At 43.7% G+C, this 24830-nt stretch overlaps 1 protein-coding gene across 1 annotated transcript; it reads left to right on the forward strand.

Annotated features, from left to right (window-relative positions):
* Positions 1 to 9983: 9983 nt before the first annotated feature.
* Positions 9984 to 22907, forward strand: LOC120986050. Its single transcript, XM_040414362.1, has 5 exons — positions 9984 to 10060; positions 13082 to 13153; positions 17050 to 17128; positions 21973 to 22320; positions 22759 to 22907. The coding sequence occupies exons 2-5, from the start codon at positions 13100 to 13102 to the stop codon at positions 22905 to 22907; spliced, it is 630 nt and encodes a 209-aa protein (XP_040270296.1). The 5' UTR covers positions 9984 to 10060; positions 13082 to 13099.
* Positions 22908 to 24830: the final 1923 nt, after the last annotated feature.

The raw sequence follows: 24830 nt of genomic DNA on the forward strand, positions 1-24830 counted from the left end.
TTCACCGGTCTCCGGGCTCCCTCCTGTTCGACTTGTCAGTCGATATTCCATTCCACAGAGTGGTGTCCTCAAGCGGCCACGGCTCAACCAGACAGGGTCACCCCAGGCCCCTCCTCCACTGACAAGTTAGGCAGACCCATCGTCTATCTTGGCAACAGCCAAGTCTGTAATAACTGATGCCGCGGCTTCCCGGGGGTTCGCTGCCATCTTCGGGTCCCACTGGTTAGCTGGTCCATGGCCGCCTCAGGTCAGTTCTGACCCTCAGGCCCTCAGTTCTTCTCCATTCCTGGAATTTTATCCCATCGTGGCAGCTGCCACGGTCTGGGGTCACCTCTGGGCCAATTCCAGTGTCATGTTCATTTCGGACAGTCAAGACTTGGTGGATATCATCACCAAAGGCCGAACCAAGTCTGCCAAAATCATGTTCTTCTGCGCAAACTGGTCTGGCTGTCCATGATTAACAACTTCCATTTTTCATGTTCCCATATTCCAGGTGTTAGCAACACGGCAGCCGATGCATTATCCCGATTCAACTTTCACACAGTTTTTTTTCAGGTATGTCCAGAAGCGGACCAGACCAGGGCACGGATTCCCGGTTTCAGCAACCTAGTGTTGGGTTAAGGTCACTGCTGGCAACCGCCAAGGACCTCATGCACCGATCCCTCTCCAGCAACACGGCCCGCAATTACCGCACTGGTTGGAACCTGTTTCTAAAATTTACCAGGGACCATCCCCAACGGGATACAGCCTTCATATCCTATATCATGGCTTTCATGACCCATTGCCATGTCAACCTCAAGCTGGCACCTAACACCAACCGCTTGTACCTCGCCGGGGCGCAACATTTCTTAGTTCTGCAGAATCCAGAGCATCGCTCGGCGTTCACATCTCAAGCCGTCAAGGCCACCCTCAGGGGCATTGAGAAGAGCAGTAAGGACTCAACTCCTTCCCGACGGCCGGTCTCCGGCGAACTGCTCAGGCAGCTGTCAGCAACCCTAGATGGTAACCCTTTTGGCCCTTCCTTTAGTCTGGTCATCAAGGCCGCAATGTATTTGGGCTTCTACGGCTTCCTACGCCCAGGAGAATTCTCTGTTTCTTCCCAAAGGGCGACCTTCCTGAAGAAGAAGCAACTATCCTGGAGCCAGGATCACCTGGTGTTAAGCCATCCCAAACCGGTCCTCCCATACAGATTCGCTTCTTTGAGTCCAAAAACGCCTGGTGTCCGGTTCTGGTGCTCCGGCGTCTCCTAAACTCCACACCATCTCCAGACCCTGAATCTCCTTTGCTTCCATTCCAAGGGAAACCCCTATCCACGCTGCAGTTCATTTCACACATCAGATCCCTGGTCGCAGGGTTGGGGGTGGACCCCAAAACGATATCTGGACATTCCTTCCACATCGGAGCCGCTTCGGAAGCTTCCAAGCACGGGACACCTCCGCACGTCATACGTCACATGGGTAGGTGGAGATCTGCCTGTTTCTCCCGTTACATTCCGGATCCGCAATCTGAAACCCGTCAAGTGTTCCGTTCCTTGGCTTTGTAACGTGTATTAAACGACAGCACTTTCCCTACTCAGTGTCTTTTTGGCCCTCTTTTAGGCAGGCCCACGTCCCATTGCTCCAGGCACACACCAGCCACTGTTAGGGTCACTTCACGGACCGTGGCCGCGGTCACAAGTAGTTAAGGCTGCATGCAGCCTGTATTTGTGGGCGGGGCCAGGTCTCCATTCTTAAACCCCCACGCCCGGTCTTTCCTCGCCACGCTCGTCTCTGCGCTACTCCCCCCCCCTTTTTCCCACCCTTTTTCTTTACTCTTTCTAGGGTTGGCCCTCTTTTAGGCAGGCTCACGTCCCGTGGCTCCAGGCACACACCAGCCACTGTTAGGGCCCCTTCCCGTCACTTCACGGACCGTGGCCGCGGTCACAAATATATATATATGTCCTACTGATTGTCTTATGCTAAGGACTAACTAAGGCTCATTAAATGAATACATACATATTATATATTTTGCTTCATTAATAAATGTCTAATTGTATAGGTAATTATCACCAGCTGCATAGAGCTTATCTTTATCTCCCGTCATAAATTTATAAGTAGACAAGGAGGCATCTTCTCAAACTGGTACATTCATGAGAAGAATAACATTAAAGAGCAGAAACCTTTGTATGACCTTACTTTGGCCTACTCAAGACATACAAAATTGTAAATATAGTCGAGCATGGCTCTTAAAGGAAATGAACATCCATCTTGACTAGAATGAATTGGATATCAATGCATTTACCTATGAAAAGGCAAATTCTGCACTACACTACTTTCACGGGTTATTGCTTGGTCATGCAACTTACCACCCAAATTAATTTTACCTCCTTTTCTTCTCACTAATAGAGCTTTCATTTGGTGGTATTTCATTGCTGCTGACATTTTTACTTTTTTTGTTATTAATCGAAATTTACCGAAATTTTTGCAAAAAAATAAAAATTTTCACTTTTTAGTTGTAATTTAAAAAAAAAACAACTACATTTCTATATAAAAAAAATCTAAATTTATTGTTCTACACGTCTTTGATAAAAAAAAAATGCAATAAGTGTATATTTATTGGTTTGGGTAAAAGTTATAGCGTTTACAAACTATGGTACAAAAATGTGAATTTCCTCATTTTGAAGCAGCTCTGACTTTCTGAGCACCTGTCATGTTTCCTGAGGTTCTACAATGCCCAGACAGTAGAAAAACCCCACAAATGACCCCATTTCGAAAAGTAGACACTCTAAGGTATTCGCTGATGGGCATAGTGAGTTCATAGAACTTTATATTTTTTGTCACAAGTTAGTGGAATATGATGAATTAATATTTTTTTTTTTTTTTTTTCTTACAAAGTCTCATATTCCACTAACTTGTGACAAAAAATAAAAACTTCCATGAACTCACTATGCCCATCACGAAATACCTTGGGGTGTCTTCTTTCCAAAATAGGGTCACTTGTGGGGTAGTTATACTGCCCTGGCATTTTAGGGGCCCTAATGCGTGAGAAGTAGTTTGAAATTCAAATGTGTATAAAATGTCCTGTGAAATCCTACAGGTGCTCTTTAGAATTCGGGCCCTTTGCCCACCTAGGCTGCAAAAAAGTGTCACACATGTGGTATCGCCGTACTCAGGAGAAGTTGGGCAATGTGTTTTGGGGTGTTTTTTTACATATACCCATGCTGGGTGAGATAAATATCTCTCTAAAAGACAACTTTTCCCATTTTTTTATACAAAGTTGTCATTTGACAGAGATATTTATCTCACCCAGCATGGGTATATGTAAAAATACACCCCAAAACACATAGCCCTACTTATCCTGAGTACGGCGATACCACATGTGTGACACTTTTTTGCAGCCTAGGTGAGCAAAGGGGCCCAAATTCTAAAGAGCACCTTTAGGATTTCACAGGGCATTTTTAACACATTTGGATTTCAAACTACTTCTCACGCATTAGGGCCCCTAAAATGCCAGGGCAGTATAAATACCCCACAAGTGACCCCATTTTGGAAAGAAGACACCCCAAGGTATTCCGTGAGGGGCATGGCGAGTTCCTAGAATTTTTTTTTTTTTGGCACAAGTTAGCGGAAAATGATGATTTTTTTTTATTTATTTGTTTTCCTTACAAAGTCTCATATTCCACTAACTTGTGACAAAAAATAAAAACTTCCATGAACTCACTATGCCCATCACGAAATACCTTGGGGTGTCTTCTTTCCAAAATGGGGTCACTTTTGGGGTAGTTATACTGCCCTGGAATTTTAGGGGCCCTAATGCGTGAGAAGTAGTTTGAAATTCAAATGTGTAAAAAATGTCCTGTGAAATCCTAAGGCCTCTTTCAGACGGGCGTTGCGGGAAAAGGTGCGGGTGCGTTACGGGAACACCCGCGATTTTTCCGCGCGAGTGCAAAAGATTGTAATGCGTTTTGCACTCGCGTGAGTAAAATCGCGCATGTTTGGTACCCAAACCCGAACTTCTTCACAGAAGTTCGGGCTTGTGATCGGTGTTCTGTAGATTGTGTTATTTTCCCTTATAACATGGTTATAAGGGAAAATAATAGCATTCTGAATACAGAATGCATAGTAAAATAGCGCTGGAGGGGTTAAAAAATAATAAAAAATAATTTAACTCACCTTAATCCACTTGATCGCGGAGGCCGGCATCTCCTTCTGTCGCCTTTGCTGAACAGGACCTGTGGTGAGCATTCATTACAGGAAAATGACCTGTGGTGACGTCACTCCGGTCATCACATGATCCATCACATGATCCATCACCATGGTAAAAGATCATGTGATGGATCATGTGATGACCGGAGTGACTTCACCACAGGTCATTTTCCTATAATGAATGCTCACCACAGGTCCTGTTCAGCAAAGGAGACAGAAGGAGATGCCGGGCTTCGCGATCAAGTGGCTTAAGGTGAGTTAAATTATTTTTTATTTATTTTTAACCCCTCCAGCGCTATTTTACTATGCATTCTGTATTCAGAATGCTATTATTTTCCCTTATAACCATGTTATAAGGGGAAATAATAATGATCGGGTCTCCATCCCGATCGTCTCCTAGCAACCGTGCGTGAAAATCGCACCGCATCCGCACTTGCTTGCGGATGCTTGCGATTTTCACGCAACCCCATTCATTTCTATGGAGCCTGCGTTACGTGAAAAACACAGAATATAGAGCATGCAGCGATTTTCACGCAACGCACAAGTGATACGTGAAAATCACTGCTCATGTGAACAGCCCCATAGAAGTGAATGGGTCGGTATTCAGTGCGGGTGCAATGCGTTCGACTCACGCATCGCATCTGCGCGGAATACTCGCCCGTGTGAAAGGGGCCTAAGGCCTCTTTCACACGGGCGTTGCGGGAAAATGTGCGGGTGCGTTACGGGAACACCCACAATGTTTGCTACCCAAACCCGAACTTCTTCACAGAAGTTCGGGCTTGGGTTAGGTGTTCTGTAGATTGTATTATTTCCCCTTATAACATGGTTATAAGGGAAAATAATAGCATTCTGAATAAGAAATGCTTAGTAAAACATCGCTGGAGGGGTTAAAAAAATAAATAATTTAACTCACCTTAGTCCACTTGATCGCGATGCCCGGCATCTCCTTCTGTCTCCTTTACTGAACAGGACCTGTGGTGAGCATTCATTACAGGTCAAGGACCTGTGGTGATGTCACTCCGGTCATCACATGATCCATCACCATGGTAATAGATCATGTGATGGATCATGTAAGGTGAGTTAAATTATTATTATTATTTTTTTAACCCCTCCAGCGCTATTTTACTATGCATAACCATGTTATAAGGGAAAATAATAATGATCGGGTCTCCATCCCGATCGTCTCCTAGCAACCGTGCGTGAAAATCGCACCGCATCCGCACTTGCTTGCGGATGCTTGCGATTTTCACGCAACCCCATTCACTTCTGGAAAACGCAGAATATAGAGCATGCTGCGATTTTCACGCAACGCACAAGTGATGCGTGAAAATCACCGCTCATGTGAACAGCCCCATAGAAATTAATGGGTTGGTATTTAGTGCGGGTGCAATGCGTTCAACTCACGCATCGCATCCGCACGGAATACTCGCCCATGTGAAAGGGGCCTAAAGGTGCTCTTTAGAATGTGGGCCCCTTTACCTAGGCTGCAAAAAAGTGTCACACATGTGGTATCGCCATACTCAGGAGAAGTAGGGACAATGTGTTTTGCGTGTATTTTTACATATACCCATGCTGAGTGAGAGAAATATCTCTGTAAAAGTCAACTTTTCCCATTTTTTTTATACAAAGTTGTCATTTTAGAGAGATCCGCAAAACAATATACTGACGTCTGAATGGAGCCTTACAGGGGGGTGATCAATGACAGGGGGGTGATCAGGGAGTCTATATGGGGTGATCACCCCCCTGTAAGGCTCCATTCAGACGTCCGTATGTGTTTTGCGGATCCGCGGATCCGTGGGTCCGCGGATCCGCAAAACACATACTGACGTCTGAATGGAGCCTTACAGGGGGGTGATCAGGGAGTCTATATGGGGTGATCACCCCCCTGTAAGGCTCCATTCAGACGTCCGTATGTGTTTTGCGGATCCGCAAAACACATACGGACGTCTGAATGGAGCATTACAGGGGGGTGATCAGTGACAGGGGGGTGATCAGGGAGTCTATATGGGGTGATCAGGGGTTAATAAAGGGTTAATAAGTGACAGGGGGGGTGTAGTGTAGTGGTGTTTGGTGCTACTTTACAGAGCTGCCTGTGTCCTCTGGTGGTCGATCCAAGCAAAAGGGACCACCAGAGGACCAGGTAGCAGGTATATTAGACGCTGTTATCAAAACAGAGTCTAATATACATTTAAGGGGTTAAAAAAATCGGATCTACAGCCTGCCAGCGAATGATCGCCGCTGGCAGGCTGCAGATCCACTCGATTACCTGCAGTTCCTGTGAACGCGCGCGCCTGTGTGCGCGCGTTCACAGGATATCTCGCCTCTCGCGAGATGACGCGTATATGTGTGACTGTGCCTGAGTGAGCCGCCTCCTGAACGCGATCCTGCGTTAGGCGGTCCGGAGGCGGTTAAAGGCATGTGGTCCTAAAATTTGGATCAGCTGAAAAACAGCCTGTTTCAGTTTAATCGTTATTTTCAATTAATCGAATGCTCAAAAAATGTTTTGTCTCAATCTCATTTCTTCTTGTTGCATGTTGAAGCTATACTTGGAACCTTGTTAAGATCCAACAATGTAAAATATGATTTTTTGCCATTTTTCAAGTGGTCTTAAACTTTTGATCAGGACTGTATGAAGGAACGTGGCCTGATTAACGTAAACAGGCTATAGACATTGAAAGAAAACGCGGCCTGAATAACGGAAACAGGCGGTAAACATGGATATGACAAAACGTAGCCTGAATAATGTAAACAGGCTATAAACATTAAAAGAAAACACGGCCTGAATAACTAAAAAAGGCAGGAGACATTGGTAATAGGAAATTTGATTAGAATAACGTGAGCAGGCAACATATATCTATGAGAGAAGCGTGGCGTGATTGAGCGACAGATAGCGTAGATCGAGACGACAAGCGGTAATCCGCGTGCTAGATGATGTGAATGGCATCTGAATGATAGACTACAAACCTTGGATGATGAAAAGTGGCCTACTTGGCGTGAGCAGGCATGGTATTTCTGTTAAAACTTGGCCTGGGTAGGCGTCATGCACAACTGGAAGTAAACCGTAGATAAATAACAAACAATATGTCTACAATTAAATAAAAATGGAATACATGAGAAGGTATGGCATGCAGGATTAACTGGTACAAGAACCCATCTTATAATGATAAATGTCCTGCACAAGCAGCAATTATCCCCTAATAACAAAATGAGATACACTGTAAAGCATGTATTTAAAAAAAAAAATTGTATCCCCATTTAGAGAGCCGTAAAACAGGGCTGAATTATTTCTAAACAAATAAGGACCTGAGGCCCCTGAAACTATACCCCATACTTCTGGCCCCAGCTGAGGAATGTGATGCAGGAACACGAGGAGGCAGCAGTGGGGAGCCTGAAGTCGCGCCCGTCCGTGATCGTGCGGCGCACGTGACCCACGCCGGGCAAAGAATGAGGCTGAGAGCGGCGTCTCACCAGCCTCGGGACTGCCGTGAGCGCCGCACCAGCGGACCCCCCTCCTCCGACGTGGTTGCAACCGGATGCGACGTCCTGACTGCACAAGAGGAGAAAATGAATCCCTCGGCACTGATGGGATGACCGCTCGGGTAGCGGTTGTTGAAGAGAGGGGGAGAAAACCGGAGGCTCCCTGAAGGAGAAGGGCGGGCAGCTGGAGCGCCGACAGCACAAAATTACCTAGCTGGAAGCCTGATTGTGACGCGACTGTGACAGGACTGTGACCTGACAGGAACAGCCCTCTGCATGGAAGACGCCCGTGTGGAAGGATGAATGCGTACGAATTTATAGAGCCTCCGCCCCTCCCACAATTACAGGCTGAAATCAGCCTTGACAATTAATCCCATGAATTACGTGCTAATATTTAAATAGATATTGAAACGCAAGAGAAAAAATTGCCTTAAGGGCTCCACATGCTGTAAAAAAATAAAGGATCGTATACTCACCTAGCCAATCCCCAGCTGCTGCAGTTGTGACAGAGTCAGTAATTCTGCTTTGTAGTCAAGAGTGGTCAGCACTTTCAACCTCGTGGGATGCCCACACGGAAAGGAAGAAATCCACAATGTAGCAAGAAAATCCCAGCGGGCGCTTGATCTTTAATTCATGTATCCTTTATTTAATCTCTGTAACAATGGACGCATTTCGGCCCGTCCAGTCTTCGCTGACTAAGGCTGGACGGGCCAAAACGCATCTATTGTTACATTGTTACAGAGATGAAATAAAGGATACATGAATTAAAGATCAAGCGCCCGCTGGGATTTTCTTGCTACAGTAATTCTGCTTTGGGCGGAGTTAGAGGCGTGGCCTAGTATGAAAAAAAAGGCAGTAATGCGCGCCTCACATATTGTCCCTCTTTGCCATTTTCAAAAGTTGGGAGGTATGCAGCAGCAAGATGCTGCAAGATGAACGATGATGGGGGCCGCTGCAGTGACATGAAGAAGCTGGGTTCTGGTGAAGGAGGATACTGGCTGGCGTGTTTCTGCGCCTAGAAATTATTTCAGCCGCCTGATGTTTTTATAATAGACTGGGTCGTTTGTTAAATCATCTACCCTCTTTTACAAATGGACATAGGCTATCTTTCTATATGCTTCGCCATCTAATGGCAACATCAGACTTTTTCCTTTTTCTTTCAACATCAGGAAATGACACTTTGTTTACTTCACAGCAAACTGAAAGTAAAAGTAAGACTCTGAAGACACCTTCATAATGGTGAGTATCATTCTGCTTAGAAAATACATTATTCTAGTGTGTATGGTGTGAGTATGTATGAGGAGATGTAGTGAGATCTAATGCTAAAAGTCAGAATAAAGGAAGAAGTAGTTAGAATGCAAGTTCTGTTGCTCTGTGCACCCTCTGACCACAACTGTGACTCACCCTTCCCCCTGACTCACCCTTCCCCTGACTCACTCTTCCCCTGACTCACTCTTCCCCTGCAGGAGTCAGTTACTTGTGCGTCTTAGGCTACTTTCACACTAGCGTTCGGGGCTCCGCTTGTGAGCTCCGTTTGAAGGGGCTCACAAGCGGCCCTGAACGCATCCGTACTGCTCTAATGCATTCTGAGTGGACGCGGATCCGCTCAGAATGCATCAGTCTGGCAGCGTTCAGCCTCCGCTCCGCTCAGCGAGCGGACACCTGAACGCTGCTTGCAGCGTTCGGGTGTCCGCCTGGCCGTGCGGAGGCAAACGGATCCGTCCAGACTTACAATGTAAGTCAATGGGGACGAATCCGTTTGAAGATGACACAATATGGCTCAATCTTCAAACGGATCCGTCCCCCATTGACTTTCAATGTAAAGTCTGGACGGATCCGTTCAGGCTACTTTCACACTTAGAATTTTTTTCAAACTATAATGCAGACGGATCCGTTCTGAACGGATACAAACGTCTGCATTATAGGAGCGGATCCGTCTGAGCAGACATCAGACGGACCCGCTCTGAACGGTAGTGTGAAAGTAGCCTTAGGCTACATTCACACAAAAGTATTTTGTTTCTGTGTCCGTTCTGTTTGTGTTGTGGATAGGATGCAGACCTATTCATTTCAATAGGTCCGCAAAAAATGCGGACAGCACATCGTCCGTATGTCCGTTCCTTAGCCCTGTTTTGCGGACAAGGATAGGCATTATTACAATGGATCCGCAAAAGAATAAGGAAGCCATAGAGAACGTCATTTATTTTTTTGCAGATCCGTAATTTGCGGACCACAAAACACATACGGTCGTGTGAAACTGACTTTGTGTTTCTTTAGTTTTCTTTAGTCTGAGATTTCCTAGAACAAAGTAGTTTCCAGGGTCCTCTAAATATACCCATACCTCCCAACCGTCACGGATCCGGCGGGACAGTCCTTGCAATTGCTGTCCCGATACGGGAGAGGTATGTTCCACTTTCTGGCAGCTGTCTCTGCTTCCATATAGGGTTGCCATCTTCCCCAACTAAAAATATCGGCCACGTTAAGCCACCCCCAAAGGGTGTGTGGTTGTGGGGGCGTGGCTTAACACAGGGTGTTAAGTCGCTATTATACTGTGGCTCCCAATAATATTAATGCCCCCATTAGTGCCGCCCAGAAAATAATAATGCCCCCAGTAATAGTAATGCTCCCATTAGTGCCCCCCAGAATTAATACTGTCCACATTAGTGCCCCCAGTAATAGTAATGCCCCCATTAGTGAACCCCAGAATTAATTCCCCCGATTAGTGCCCCCCCAGTAAGAAAAAAAAGCACTCCTCCATTTGCTCACGACACTGTGAACGCTCAGGATAGGACCTGCGCTCCAGCGTGATGACGTCTCGAAGGTCCCATCCTCCAGTTAGCAGCGCGAGCCAATGGAGGAGGTGAGTGATTATTTGTTTTTTAAATTAACAGGGGGGGGGGGGGGATAGGTAGGGGGCAGTAAAGGCTGTACTAATGAGCGCTCCACAGTGGAAGCACAAGAGAATACCGTCAATTAACACAAAAAATTACCGTCAGGGTGCCAAATATTTTGTGTAATTTTTTTTTTATGGTGTTCACTGTGTGGTATAACTTAATATATTGTGTGGGTCACTACACTGATGATAATGCCACATTTATATATATATATATATATATATATATAAATGTACAATTTTTCTCTCCTCCTGCAGCTGTGTGCTGCTCCCTCATTCTCCTCCAGACTGAAGGGGGGGGGGGGGGGGGGGGGCTGCTTTATCTGCCAATATCTCTGGTTACTAGCTAGAGATATGGTATTGTTTGAAGATTCCAAGATTTCAGACAATACCAGAATGACAGCAATATATTCAGTACAGGGGAAGATATCACTGATAGAAATCGGGATGCAGTGAATGCTGCTGAAAGTGAAAGTAAAAGCAGGTTTTTACCCGCGACTACTCGCAACTCGATTTCTAACAGTGATTTCTCCTCTGTTGCTTTTGTCTTTTTGGTCTTATATGAAATGTCAGCTTTCAAACAAGACCAGTTGCATGCTTCTAGCTGCTACCATTCAGGAGATATCAGCATCTAAAGCAGCCCTTCCCCCTCCACTTTCTGCCCAAGCCCAGCTGGGGCAGAACAGCTATTTTTCCACAGCTCAGCTGAGCTCAGGCAAAACAGTTAGTTGGCTAAAGGGAGTCTGTCAGGTCATTTTTTACCAATATAACTAACAGCACTGCCCCACAAAAGGTTGCGAATGCAGTCTAAACATATCTATGTGTACTATGTGTCTGTATCCCATGTCCAGGAAAAGCACTTTTATTCGGCTGGAGAACAGCTCCCAAGTCCCCAACGCAAACCAGACTGAAGAGGGGAGGGCTGCTTTAGTTGCTTTCTTGGGATTGGACGCAGCTAGAAATATAAACTTGACCTTGTTTGAAAGCTGGCATTCTGATCTTTCAAACTATACCAGAACCACAGCATTATATCAGAAGATATAGCTGTTAGAAATCGAGTCAGGAGTGAAAGCTGTTTTTAATTTCACTTCCAGCTGGGCACCTGGCAGCCATTTTCCAGCAGAATAAAAGTGCTTTTCCTGGACATGGAATAAAGACACATAGTACACACAGGGAAGCTTGGAAAGCGTTTGCAATCTTCTATGGGGCAGTGTTGTTAGTTATATTGGTGAAAATCAAGTGACAGACTCCCTTTAAAGATCAGACTAGTTTTCATTTTTGTATTTATGTTTTTCCTCCCCACTTTCTAAGAGCCATACCTTTTTAAACTTTCTGTTCACATACCCATAGAAGGGCTTATTTTTGGCAGGACTAGTTACACTTTTTAATCACACCATTTAATTTACCGTGTCTTATACTGTAAAAGGGGAAAAAATTCTTTAAGGGGTGAAAGTGAAAAAAAAAAAAAAACATTTTCCCCTTTTTTTTAATGTTTTTTTTAATGGTGTTCAATGTGCATTAAAAATGAAATGACAGGTCAGTATTTTTGCATATTTTGACACCCAGCTATGTGAGCGCTCGTTTTTTGTGAGATAATCTGTAGTTTTTATTGGTACCATAATGGGCTACATACGACTTTTAATTTATTTTATTAATTTATTTTTTAAGAGCATGGTAACCCAAAAAAATGGTTAATCGTACATTTTTGTATTTTTCCTACTATGGAAAATGTTGGATTATGGAAATTTATACATATTTATACATAGTTATTAGATCTCCCCAGGAATATATGTAGAACTGGTCTTCAGGAGAGTGGATTCTACATAAACCTGTAAGGGACTAGGTTTATCTAACAGTGAGTGGATAGAGTTGTGCAAACTCTTCTATGCTTGTATTATTACACTCCAGAAATACATCCAGGCCCCTCTTGAACTCTTTTAGTGAACTCACTATCACCACCTCCTCAGGCAGAGAGTTCCATAGTCTCACTGCTCTTACCGTAAAGAATCCTTTTCTATGTTTGTGTACAAACCTTCTTTCCTCCAGACGCAGAGGATGTCCCCTCGTCACAGTCACAGTCCTGGGGATAAATAGATGATGGGAGAGATCTCTGTACTGACCCGATATATTCAATCACTCGTGTCGGAATCCATTATAGTCAATGGGCTCCAGCGGTGAACGGCGGAATCTGGCTAGATAGTAGCCTTAATTTGTTATAATTCTTCCTGCTAGAAGAGGAACCATTAGACCAGCAGTAACCTGTACCTGTAATGGTATGTATGAAAGTTCTAGGCAGATGGTAAAAGCCCTTTAGTAATAACCAAAACTTCCAGAAATTACAGACAAGGCCTCAGCCCCTGAATATCATAATAATCTGTATTGAGAGCAATATTGGACACTATAAAAGGAATCTGACAATTATGGTGATAAGTGATTCCTAGTTTATCCTCCATAACTTCACATTTCACAATCGCTGAGTGTATACATCATGTAAAATTATTCAAACTCTGCATATTACTCATTTTCTTAGGAATTTTGGTTCTCAATCATGGATTCATGGAGTGCCAGTGAGAGATCAGTTACACCAGAATGTGCATCAATGGTGAGTAAACGATGATGAGACATGACTCTTCATAATCCCACTTTCACGTCAGTGTTTGATCAGTTGTTTCCATCAGTAAGGCTCCATTCACACGTCCGTAATAATGGGTCCGCATCCGTTCCGTTTCTGTAAACGCTCTTTAACGATTATCTGCGGTATTATGGGCCTGTGTAAAGGGCCCTTAACTTTTCAGTTAGATGCTTCAAGTTATATATCTTTTTTAGAAAATGCTTTCTTCACTCTGAGAGTTAGGGCATATAGATGTTATAGAGTGGTGTCCACAATTTAGATGATGAAAAGAGCCAATACAAAGTGCAGTACTGCCTCTGGAGGATCCTGTGGATAGGTAATCTGATTAGTGGGAATCCGACACCCGGGACCCCCGCCGATCAGCTGTTTGAGAAGGCATCGGCGCTCATGTGAGCTCTGCGGCCTTCTCCCAGTTCACAGTGCCGTACATTGTATAGCGGGCTGTACTTGGTATCACAGCTCAGTCCTATTCACTTCTATGGGGCTGAGCTGCGCCTAAGCCATGTGATCAATGAACGTAATGTCATTTGGCCTAGGGAAAGCTGCGAGATTGTTCAGGCCCCTCAGAGCGCCTAGCTTGGGGGCAGTGGTGGATTATAATTGGGGCGTTTGGGTCTGTAGCCCCGGGCCCAGCATCGCTGGGGGGCCCAACGCCGACCCAAACGCCTACAAACTACGGCGGGGCACGGGAGCGCATAGTTCCCTGCCTCCCGATCACCGCTATAGGCTTCAGGCCTAGTAGGCCTGAAGCCTATGCGGTAAGTAAAATCCCGGTGCAGGCGGGCGTGATGATGTCATGCACCATCTACACCATCTGCACCATCTGCACCATCTACGAGTGAGCGCCGACTGGGACACAGGTAAGTATTAGCTTTTATTTATTTGTTTTGTGTGCCAACTTTGGGGGACATTACTGGGGGGCACAGGAGAATATTACTAAAGGGACAGTGGGGGGCAAACTACTACATGGGGAGCAAACTACTACGTGGGGGCAAATTACTAGTGGGGGGAAATTAATACTGTGGGGGCAGTGTGGAGAAATTAATACTGTGGGGCAGTGTGGCGAAATTAATACTGTGGGGGGCAGTGTGGGGGCAAATTACTTAATGAAGGGCAGTGTGGGGGCAAATTACTTAATGGATGGCAGTCGGGTCAAATTACTTAATGGGGGGCAGTGTGTGGGGCAAATTACTTTGGGGGTAAACTACTACATGGGGAACAGTGTGGGGGGAATTACTACATGGGAGGCAGTGTGGGGGAAATTACTATATGGGGGCAGCGTGGGGGAAATTACTGTATGGGGCAGTGTGGGGGACATTACTATGTGGGGCAGTGTGGGGGAAATTACTATATGGGGCAGTGTGGAGGAAATTACTATATGGGGCAGTGTGGGGGAAATTACTATATGGGGCAGTGTGGGGAAATTACTATATGGGGCATGGTGGGGGAAATTACTATATGGGGCAGTGTGGGGGAAATTACTATATGGGGCATGGTGGGGGAAATTACTATATGGGGCAGTGTGGGGAAAATTACTATATGGGGCAGTGTGGGGGAAATACTATATGGGGCAGTGTGGGGGAAATTACTGTATGGGGCAATGTGGGGGAAATTACCATATGGGGCAGTGTGGAGGAAATTACCATATGGGGGCAGTGTGGGGGAAATTACCATATGGGGTCAGTGTGGGGAAAATTACTATATGGGGCAGTGTGGGGGGAATTACTATATGTGGGCAGTGTGGGGGAAATTACCATAGGGGCTGTGTGGGGGAAATTACCATATTGGGGGAACTCTGGGGGACTTTATAACTGCTGTAGACACTACAGGGATCTTTGGGGTAATTTATAAAACTGATGTAAAGTAGAACTGGCTTAGTTGCCCATAGCTACCAATCAGATTCCACCTTTCATTTTTGACAGCTCCTTTGGAAAATGAAAGGTGGAATCTGATTGGTTGCTATGGGCACCTAAGCCAGTTATACTTTGCACTAGTTTGAAAAATTACCCCAATTATGAGAACTCTAACGTGTCTGTGTAACAAACTCTGTAGAGACGAGATGCGGCTGAAAGAATTAGTCATGGCGGTCTGGGTCAAACGGAGGAGAAGAGGAAAGAGAAGATCTACATGACAGGAGATGTCACTGGATGTAACAGGTATGTGGTGCTGTATTCCCCTATATGTAGAGTTGGGTAGACAGCCCCGGGCCTATTATGCACTTAATCCACTCCTGCTTGGGGGACACATGGGGGCAATGACACCTTTTAATGTGTGAAAAGGGGTGTTTGTTCTCCCTCTTCCCCCCCCTGTCTGTCTTCCCGCCTTTATTTTACAGGTTTACCTCAAGTGAATTTTAGAAGATCCAGTTTGGTCTGGTTTGTGCTGGGTCTGGTGGCCTGCAGAAGAAGAGCTTCAGCAAGTCGAGCGCAGCCACTGATTGGTCTTATCCGTTGCTGGGGGAGATTTCCAGGGTTCTGATTTGTTTTCGCCCCCTCACGGCCTCCTTTATATTCACAGGTTTGCTGCCACTTCAGGGCCAGTTGAAGAAGATTTGATCGGCACCCGCCCTCCCTCCCCTAATTTTAACCTTTCTCCATCGCATTGCTTTATATGGGCTGTATCGGTCAGCTGATGCTGAGTGGATCTTGGTTTATATTGATGGTTTAATATTGGTCTATATATTGATATGGTTTAATGGTTTTAATTATTTAATTGATTCATTTGATTTATTTAATGTTATGATTCTATGGTTACTAGATATGAGCGAATTTCTTAAAAGTTCGATTCAGCTGATTCGCCGAATATCACAAAAAAATTCGCTTTGTGACTAATTACTTCGTCACGAAGCGTATTTTTTTGTAAGTAGCGGGTGCAATGACAGGGAGCTGCAATAGCATACATGATCACGGCATCTGAGTGTAAAATTAACAATAAAAAAAAAATGTAATCAAACTTACTGCCTCCATTTGCTCGCGACGGGCCGGCCGCTGCCATCTTGCTGGAAGATCTCGGCCGAAATCCTGTACGGTACGAGATTACATCATCACACCGACTGGCGTGGTGACGTATGACGTCATCACGCTGGCCAGTGTGATGATGTAATCTCGCACTGCACAGGATTTCGTCCGAGATCTTCAAGCAAGATGGAGGCTGGCGTCCCGTAGCAAGCAAATGGAGGAGGTAAGTTTTAATTTTTTTGTTTTTTATACTATTTCAGGTTAAAACGATTCACTGACACAAAGCACGAGGAAATTCGGCTTCTAGGCGAATCTAATTTATCCTGAAATTCGGATCGAATTCCATTTTGTGGGATTCTATTCCCTCATCTCTAATGGTTACCCATAATAAAGCACTGCTGCCATTTTATTCTATAAAGTAGTTGTTTGTGAGTTTTATTTATTTAGTGATAAGTTTTAGGGTTAATTTGGTGTCATTTGCCTCCATGCAGCAGCACTACTGCGAGCGCTGATGCCTTCTCAAACAGCTGATCTGTAGGGGTCCTGGGTGTCAAACCCCTTAAATATTATTAGTACACACCGCTTCAGCGTCTATGTACAGTATATATTTTGTATGCTCTTTGGGATTTGTTGGCTTGTCAGGGAAGGCCGGTATTGGCTTCTTACAAAAGTGTAGTTCTTCCTTGGTGAAACTATGAAGACACATGGATTACTGTCGTACCTGTACCTTCACTGAAGCCTTAATGTTTCTTTAATTTTGGACTCCAATATGTGCTTAATCAGAAGTGCCTCTGATCTGATTCTGAGTACTTTTTTGCTAATCATTCATTCATTTACCTACTGTATATACCATACTTACATTCATATGTATTGTATTGACATGTGGTTTATATTTACTTTTTTGGGCAGATTATCAGAAGACAACAGAAATTATTTGATCTTAAAAGTACATATATCTGTTTTATTGGTTCTCTCACATTCTTGCCAGGTAAGTGGTTTTCAGTATGGGTATCCAGTCCAATGTCCATGTGATTCATTTTGCAGACTAAAGAAGAAAAGTACAAAAAAAAGACCCAAACAACCTGCTAATCAAATTTTACATTCAAGATAAACATACCTTAAAGTGTTCGTCCACCTAGGTGTATCATTTACGTACTGTGTGATACATTACAATACATTCCTTATCTTGCATTGATTTGGAGTCTAATCTTGTTGTCATACACCTTTACACAGCCCTATAAAAATACATTATGTCCTCATAGATGGAGAAGAGGATCTCTCATTCCTCTTGTCCTCCTCGGCCAGTCATCAGAAACCCCCTGGAAGGCTCCCCAACATTCTAAGGCTAGCCCCCAATTAAAGGTGTTGTCTCATATTGATGACCTATCCTCAAAATAGGTGATCAATATCAGATCGGTGGGGATTCAACTCCCGGCACCGCTGCTGATTAGCCACTTGAAGAGACCGCAGCACTCGTGATTACCGGCTCGCTGTTGACACTGCAGTGCTGAGCAGTATAATTACAACTCCGCCTTCCCATTCCCTTGAAGGGGACGATGTGTAAATGCAACTGCTCCGCCCCATTCAAGTGACTGGGATGGAGAAGATGTAATTACACTGCTCTGCCACTGCAGTGTCAACAGCAAGCAGGTAAACAGTGAAGAAAATACAACGATCTGATATTGATTACCTATCCTGAGGATAGATCATTAATATGGGAAAACCAGTGATTCAATGTGGACCCCGCCCCCTAATGATTTTCAGGCTCAAATTTATGATTCTGTGGGCAAAATTTCCAGCAAGTAGTTGGCACTCCACTAATTCCATGGTGCATGAGAAAAATAACAGCAATATAGAAAAAGGGTCCTAGCACTCTCAACTTGTAAACTTTATTCAAGTGTTGTATCACATACAATTTTTTGTAAGATGTGTTTTGGCCTGCCTCAACCTTTATACCTGTATATACACATAAGGCACTAGTATCACATATATAAGTATAAACAAACACGTTTTTCCAGCTCACCATATCTTTTCCCATGCACGGAACAGACCGGACTAGTCCTCACTTGAAACATGAAGAAAGAGAAGTTCCAGCATTCAGGATAAAACCTAGATGTTTTCTTTATTCATAGTGGTCACAATTCACATACATGGACAGCTTCTCCCTCCACCGTTAGGTTGACATGTTTCGGACTTATTAGTCCTTACTCGTCCTTACTTAGTCCTTATTAATGTACATAATAGAAGTACGGTAGGACTTTGCACTTATGCATTTGAGAAAGTAACATTACCACCCAGAGGTGGCAACATCAAACAGAAGGTTTTACTACGTGAAGCCTTCTGGATTCTGAGACTAAACACCCGTTATCCTATAGGGTTAAATTAAAAAAAGGAATTAATGTATTTATATTAATGAGTAACTTTTAGGAAGGTTAGATTAGCCCGCAAAAGGTGTTTTTTTTTGTTTACGGGACGTTTTTTGCGTCCCGTATACGGTCCGTATACAGAACCATTCACTTCAATGGTTCCGCAAAAAAAACTGAATGTACTCCGTATGCATTTTGTTTCCGTATTTCCTTTGAAAGATAGAGCATGTCCTATTATTGCCCGCAAATCACATTCCGTGGCTCCATTCAAGTCAATGGGTTCACAAAAAAAATGGGACACATACGGAAATGCATCCGTATGTCTTCCGTATGCTTTCCGTTTACCATCTATTGAAAATGTTATGCCCAGCCCAATTTTTTCTATGTAATTACTGTATACTGTATATGCCATATGGAAAAACGGAACGGAAAAACGGAACAGAAACGGAAACACAACGGAAACAAAAAACGGGACAATGGATCCTTGAAAAACAGACTGCAAAACACTGAAAAAGCCATACGGTCGTGTGAAAGAGGCCTTATTCTGCAGGTCTGTAAACAGGTCTGTACTAAGTGTACTTTCACACTAGTGTTAAAGTTTTCCGGTATTGAGTTCCGTCCTAGGGGCTTAATATCGGAAAAAAAAGATCAGTTTTGTCCTAATGCATTCTGAATGGAAAGCAATCCGTTCGGTATGCATCAGGATGTCTTCAGTTCAGTCACTTTTATGTTTTTTTTTGGACGGAGAAATTACCGCAGCATGCTGCGGTATTTTCTCCGGTCAAAATTCCAGAACACTTGCCTGAATGCCGGATTCGGCATTAATTTCCATTGAAATATATTAATGCCGGATCCGGTATCAAGTGTTCCGGTAAAACAGATCCGGTTTTCAGGTCTGCGCATGCACAGACCTTTAAAAATGTGAAAAATGATAAATACTGTATACGTTTTTCCTGATGACACCGGAAAAAACTGATCCAGTATTGCAATGCATTTGTCAGACTGATCAGGATCCTGATCTGTCTGCAAATGACATGCGTTTTCATACAGTTTTCCTGATCAGGCAGGCAGTTCAGGCAACTTAACTGCCTGCCGGAATCAAACAACGCAAGTGTGAAAGTACCCTTATACAGCAATAGCACATTTCTTTCGTTTTTCTTGTGCTTTAATTTGTCTTTCGTCTACTTCCCCAGTTCATCACGTTTTGTTTGATATCCATGTTCCTTTTCATTATTCCTCCTTAGCTGGACCATTTTCAATTGGCCACATAGTGTGAAGAGACATTATGCACTGTCAGTGCCCACCAATATTTCATTCTCATGGTCATACTCTGTTCTTACCACACATCACTGGTTTAGGCCTCTTTCACACGACCGTATGGCTTTTTCAGTGTTTTGCGGTCCGTTTTAAACGGATCCGTTGTTCCGTTTTTTGTTTCCGTTGTGTTTCCGTTTCTTTCCGTTGTGTTTCCGTTTCCGTTCCGTTTTTCCGTATGGCATATACAATATTTTCATAGAAAAAATTGGGCTGGGCATAACATTTTCAATAGATGGTTCCGCAAAAAACGGAACGGATACGGAAGACATACGGATGCATTTCCGGATGCATTCCGTTTTTTTTGCGGACCCATAGACTTTAATGGAGTCACGGAACGTGATTTGCGGCCAAATATAGGACATGTTCTATCTTTCAACGGAACGGAAAAACGGAAATATGGAAACGGAATGCATACGGAGTACATTCCGTTTTTTTTGCGGAACCATTGAAATGAATGGTTCCGTATACGGACCGTATACGGACCGTATACGGAACGCAAAAAACGAAGAAAAAAAACGGTCGTGTGAAAGAGGCCTTACTCTGTCATATGCTCTGTTGTCTCTTATGAAAAATGTTTAAAATGTTCAATAGAGATGTTTGCAAAAAAAAAATCTTTGAAAAAAATCTTTATTACTTTGCATCGCCATATTCTGACCACCATACCTTTTTTATATTCACGTCTACAGAGCTGTGTGAGGGCTTATTTTTTGCAGGGCCATTTGTGTTTTTCATTGATACCATCCTGGGGCGTGTAAGACTTTTTTGTCACTAATACATTTCAAGATGTCAGTGCCATGACCCCTTTTCTATAATACCGTAGATTTTCTTGAAAATGTGAACAATTTCTGTAAAAGTTATAAGCCTTCCAACGTCCTAAAAAATAAATTGATGTTTACAAAATGATTACAACATACAGTAGACATAAATGTTAGTTCTACCAAAATTTACCACTAACATAAAGTACAATGTGTCATGAAAACACCATCCCAGAATCATTTAGATAAGTAGATGCATTATTATTACATGAAATGTCAGATATGAAAAATGGGATTGTGGCAGAAAGACCAAAACTGGCTGCAGCGGGAAGGGGTTAAACAACATATGCCACACAGTATATGTTTTTATTTTAAAATCATAGTCAACTACACCCTTCAATTGTGCAACAGACAAATGTCAAAAGTTGTATAAACTGAGTTTTTAAATTATTAGCGAAAGCTCTGTGCAGTTTTTTTTTACAACAGGTAAGGCTAGGAGATTTCAGGCCTGAAGGATTCTGTACAAAATGCAATGTATATAAAATATTAAGCCTCATTCACAGTCAGTGTTTGGTCAGTGATTTCCATCAGTGATTGTGAGCCAAAACTAGGATTGGAGCCTTCACAGACATAAGGTATAAGGGAAAGATCTGCCCCTGTTCTGGGTTTAGGCTACTTTCACACTAGCGGCACGGACCTCCGGCAGACTGTTCCGTCGGGTGAACAGCCTGTCAGATCCGTCCTGCCACTTGGGACCTCGTGCATCCGGACTGTGGCTCCGTCCCCATTGACTATAATGGAGGCAGTGTAGAGTTCCGGCAAAGCACGGCAGCGCACGGCGGAATAAATGTCGGACATGTCGTAGTTTTATTCCGGCAGCCTCTCTCCGTGCGCTGCCGTGCCTCGCCAGAACTCCGCCCCCGCCCCCATTATAGTCAATGGGGACGGAGCGGCAGTCCAGAGGCACATGGTCACTAGCGGCAGGATGGTCCGACAGGCTGTTCACCCGACGAAACAGCCTGCCGGAGGTCCGTGCCGCTAGTGTGAAAGTAGCCTTAGAGCAGCACCTGGTTTTGGCTCAAAATCACTGATGGAAATCACTGACCAAACACTGACGTATGAATGAGGCTTTAGGGTACATTATTGGTGCACCAAGGTGCATTTAGGCCACACTCTATTTCCTCATTTCTAGAGAAGCCACACACCCTTGTCAGATGAGGCGTAAAATGCTTACAAAAGAGTGTAAAATCTGCCCATCTGTGTTTTATATGTCCAGCACCCACCCTGGAAGATGATGGTGCTATAAAATAATATCATTATGTTTAGTAATATAATAATAATAATTGTTTTTCTCAAATAGAAGTGTTGTAAACATGTCTGTTTTCTCCTGCCAGTGTGCCACTTTGCATCCTTAGAAGTTACAGGACAGCTGCATAAAGATGTTCTCCTGCCATGTACAGTCACCTACAAGGAGCAGTTTGATTACAGGCACATTGTAATTCACTGGCAGCGATTAGAAAATGATGATGTGGTCGATAGTTTCTATTATGGCTCGAGCCAGCCTGCTTATCAAGCCGATTCCTATCGAGGTAGAACAGAGATGTTTTATGACTTATTGCCTTCGGGTAATTTGTCGTTGCTTTTGAAGAACCTGCTCATGTCAGATGCTGGATCTTACGCTTGTCACAGCCAACTAAAGTCTTCAGGATTCACCATGCAATATGTGATCCTTAGAGTTGAAGGTAATCTTTAATTAGTTACCCTTATAAAAGCTAAAAGTAGATAAGATACTTTATTAATCTCTGCTGCAGCTCCAATACATATACAAAGCAGTAACAGACCCCATAACAAATTACACATAATGAAATAACAAATACATATAAAGTAATACATAATAACGTAGTAGAACATAACCTCTCACCATGCTCATTATACACCCATAATGACCTATTATAATACAAATACGGCTCACTTATTAAAGGGAAAGTATCGCCTATATTTATTTGCTAGTAGCCAGATGCTGAAACATATTCTTTTTTTCTAATCAATTTTCAGTTCCCAATTGTAGATTGCTTTTTGTGGCTGCTGTGAATTAACAGATTCATCTTTTGCTGGCAATGTTTCTTTGAAAATACCCTACTATGAAATATTTCATGACCATGTTTTTATTTCACTTTAAGAGAGAAGTGATGACCAGATTGAAGAATATAAGTTTCTATCTGAACCAAGAATTGGCATTTTTCTCATCAGTGTGGCTTTCATTTTGGGCTTTGGTCTCCTGCTATTTGTTAAACTGAGACAAACAAGAAATGGAAAAATAAAAAGCTGATTTTCTTAGTTATTGAATTTCATTAAAGGGAATCTGTCAGCTCTGAAATACTCCCCAAACTAGAGTTAGCGGTGTAAAGTGTAAGTGGAGAAGAGTTCGATTATGTGATTTTTATCTTCATACTCTGTGCTCCCACAAACCAGCAGACTGAGTACTCTCCATTATGTGCGTGAGCTCAGGAGTCCTCTCCCTTATGTGCCTGAGCTCAGGAGTCCTGTCCATTATGCGTGTGAGCTCAATAGTCCTCTCCATTATGTGTGTGAGCTCAGGAGTCCTCTCCATTATGTGCCTGAGCTCAGGAGTCCTCTCCATTATGTGCGTGAGCTCAGGAGTCCTCTCCATTATGTGTGTGAGCTCAGGAGTCCTCTCCATTATGTGTGTGAGCTCAGGAGTCCTCTCCATTATGTGTGTGAGCTCAGGAGTCCTCTCCATTATGTGCCTGAGCTCAGGAGTCCTCTCCATTATGTGCCTGAGCTCAGGAGTCCTCTCTCTTATGTACCTGAGCTCAGGAGTCCTCTCTCTTATGTACCTGAGCTCAGGAGTCCTCTCCATTATGTGCCTGAGCTCAGGAGTCCTCTCCATTATGTGCCTGAATAATTACATTTATTGTCATTATCAATAACACTATGCCAGTTTTGCATTTTCAGCCTAAATTAAACTAGTGAGTGCTGTATAGTGTAAGTGATGCTGATTATGTATTTTTTATCTACATCCTCACTTCCATTCTGGCCCTGTGCTCCCCACAAATCAGCAATAAAGTACATTGAGAGGACTCCTAAACTCAGGCACATAATGGAGAGGACTCCTGAGCTCAGGTACATAAGGGAGAGGACTCCTGAGCTCACACACATAATGAAGAGGACTCCTGAGCTCACACACATAATTTGTGCCTGAGCTCAGGAGTCCTCTCCATTATGTGCGTGAGCTCAGGAGTCCTCTCCATTATGTGTGTGAGCTCAGGAGTCCTCTCCATTATGTGTGTGAGCTCAGGAGTCCTCTCCATTATGTGTGTGAGCTCAGGAGTCCTCTCCATTATGTGCCTGAGCTCAGGAGTCCTCTCCATTATGTGCCTGAGCTCAGGAGTCCTCTCTCTTATGTACCTGAGCTCAGGAGTCCTCTCTCTTATGTACCTGAGCTCAGGAGTCCTCTCCATTATGTGCCTGAGCTCAGGAGTCCTCTCCATTATGTGCCTGAATAATTACATTTATTGTCATTATCAATAACACTATGCCAGTTTTGCATTTTCAGCCTAAATTAAACTAGTGAGTGCTGTATAGTGTAAGTGATGCTGATTATGTATTTTTTATCTACATCCTCACTTCCATTCTGGCCCTGTGCTCCCCACAAATCAGCAATAAAGTACATTGAGAGGACTCCTAAACTCAGGCACATAATGGAGAGGACTCCTGAGCTCAGGTACATAAGGGAGAGGACTCCTGAGCTCACACACATAATGAAGAGGACTCCTGAGCTCACACACATAATTTGTGCCTGAGCTCAGGAGTCCTCTCCATTATGTGCGTGAGCTCAGGAGTCCTCTCCATTATGTGTGTGAGCTCAGGAGTCCTCTTCATTATGTGTGTGAGCTCAGGAGTCCTCTCCCTTATGTACCTGAGCTCAGGAGTCCTCTCCATTATGTGCCTGAGTTTAGGAGTCCTCTCAATGTTTTTTATTGCCGATTTGTGGGGAGCACAGGGCCAGAATGGAAGTGAGTGAGTATGTAGATAAAAAATACATACATAATCAGCATCATTTACACTATACAGAACTCACTAGTTTAATTTAGGCTGAAAATGCAAAACTGGCATAGTGTTATTGATAAAGACAATAAATGTAATTATTCATTGTACAATCAGGGGCACACCATTCAGTGACAATATACTGATGATGAAGGGGATTTGGAAAATCAGGAATTCAGATCGT

This window comes from Bufo bufo, chromosome 1, assembly GCF_905171765.1.
Source record: "Bufo bufo chromosome 1, aBufBuf1.1, whole genome shotgun sequence".
Taxonomy (NCBI): Eukaryota; Metazoa; Chordata; class Amphibia; order Anura; family Bufonidae; genus Bufo; species Bufo bufo.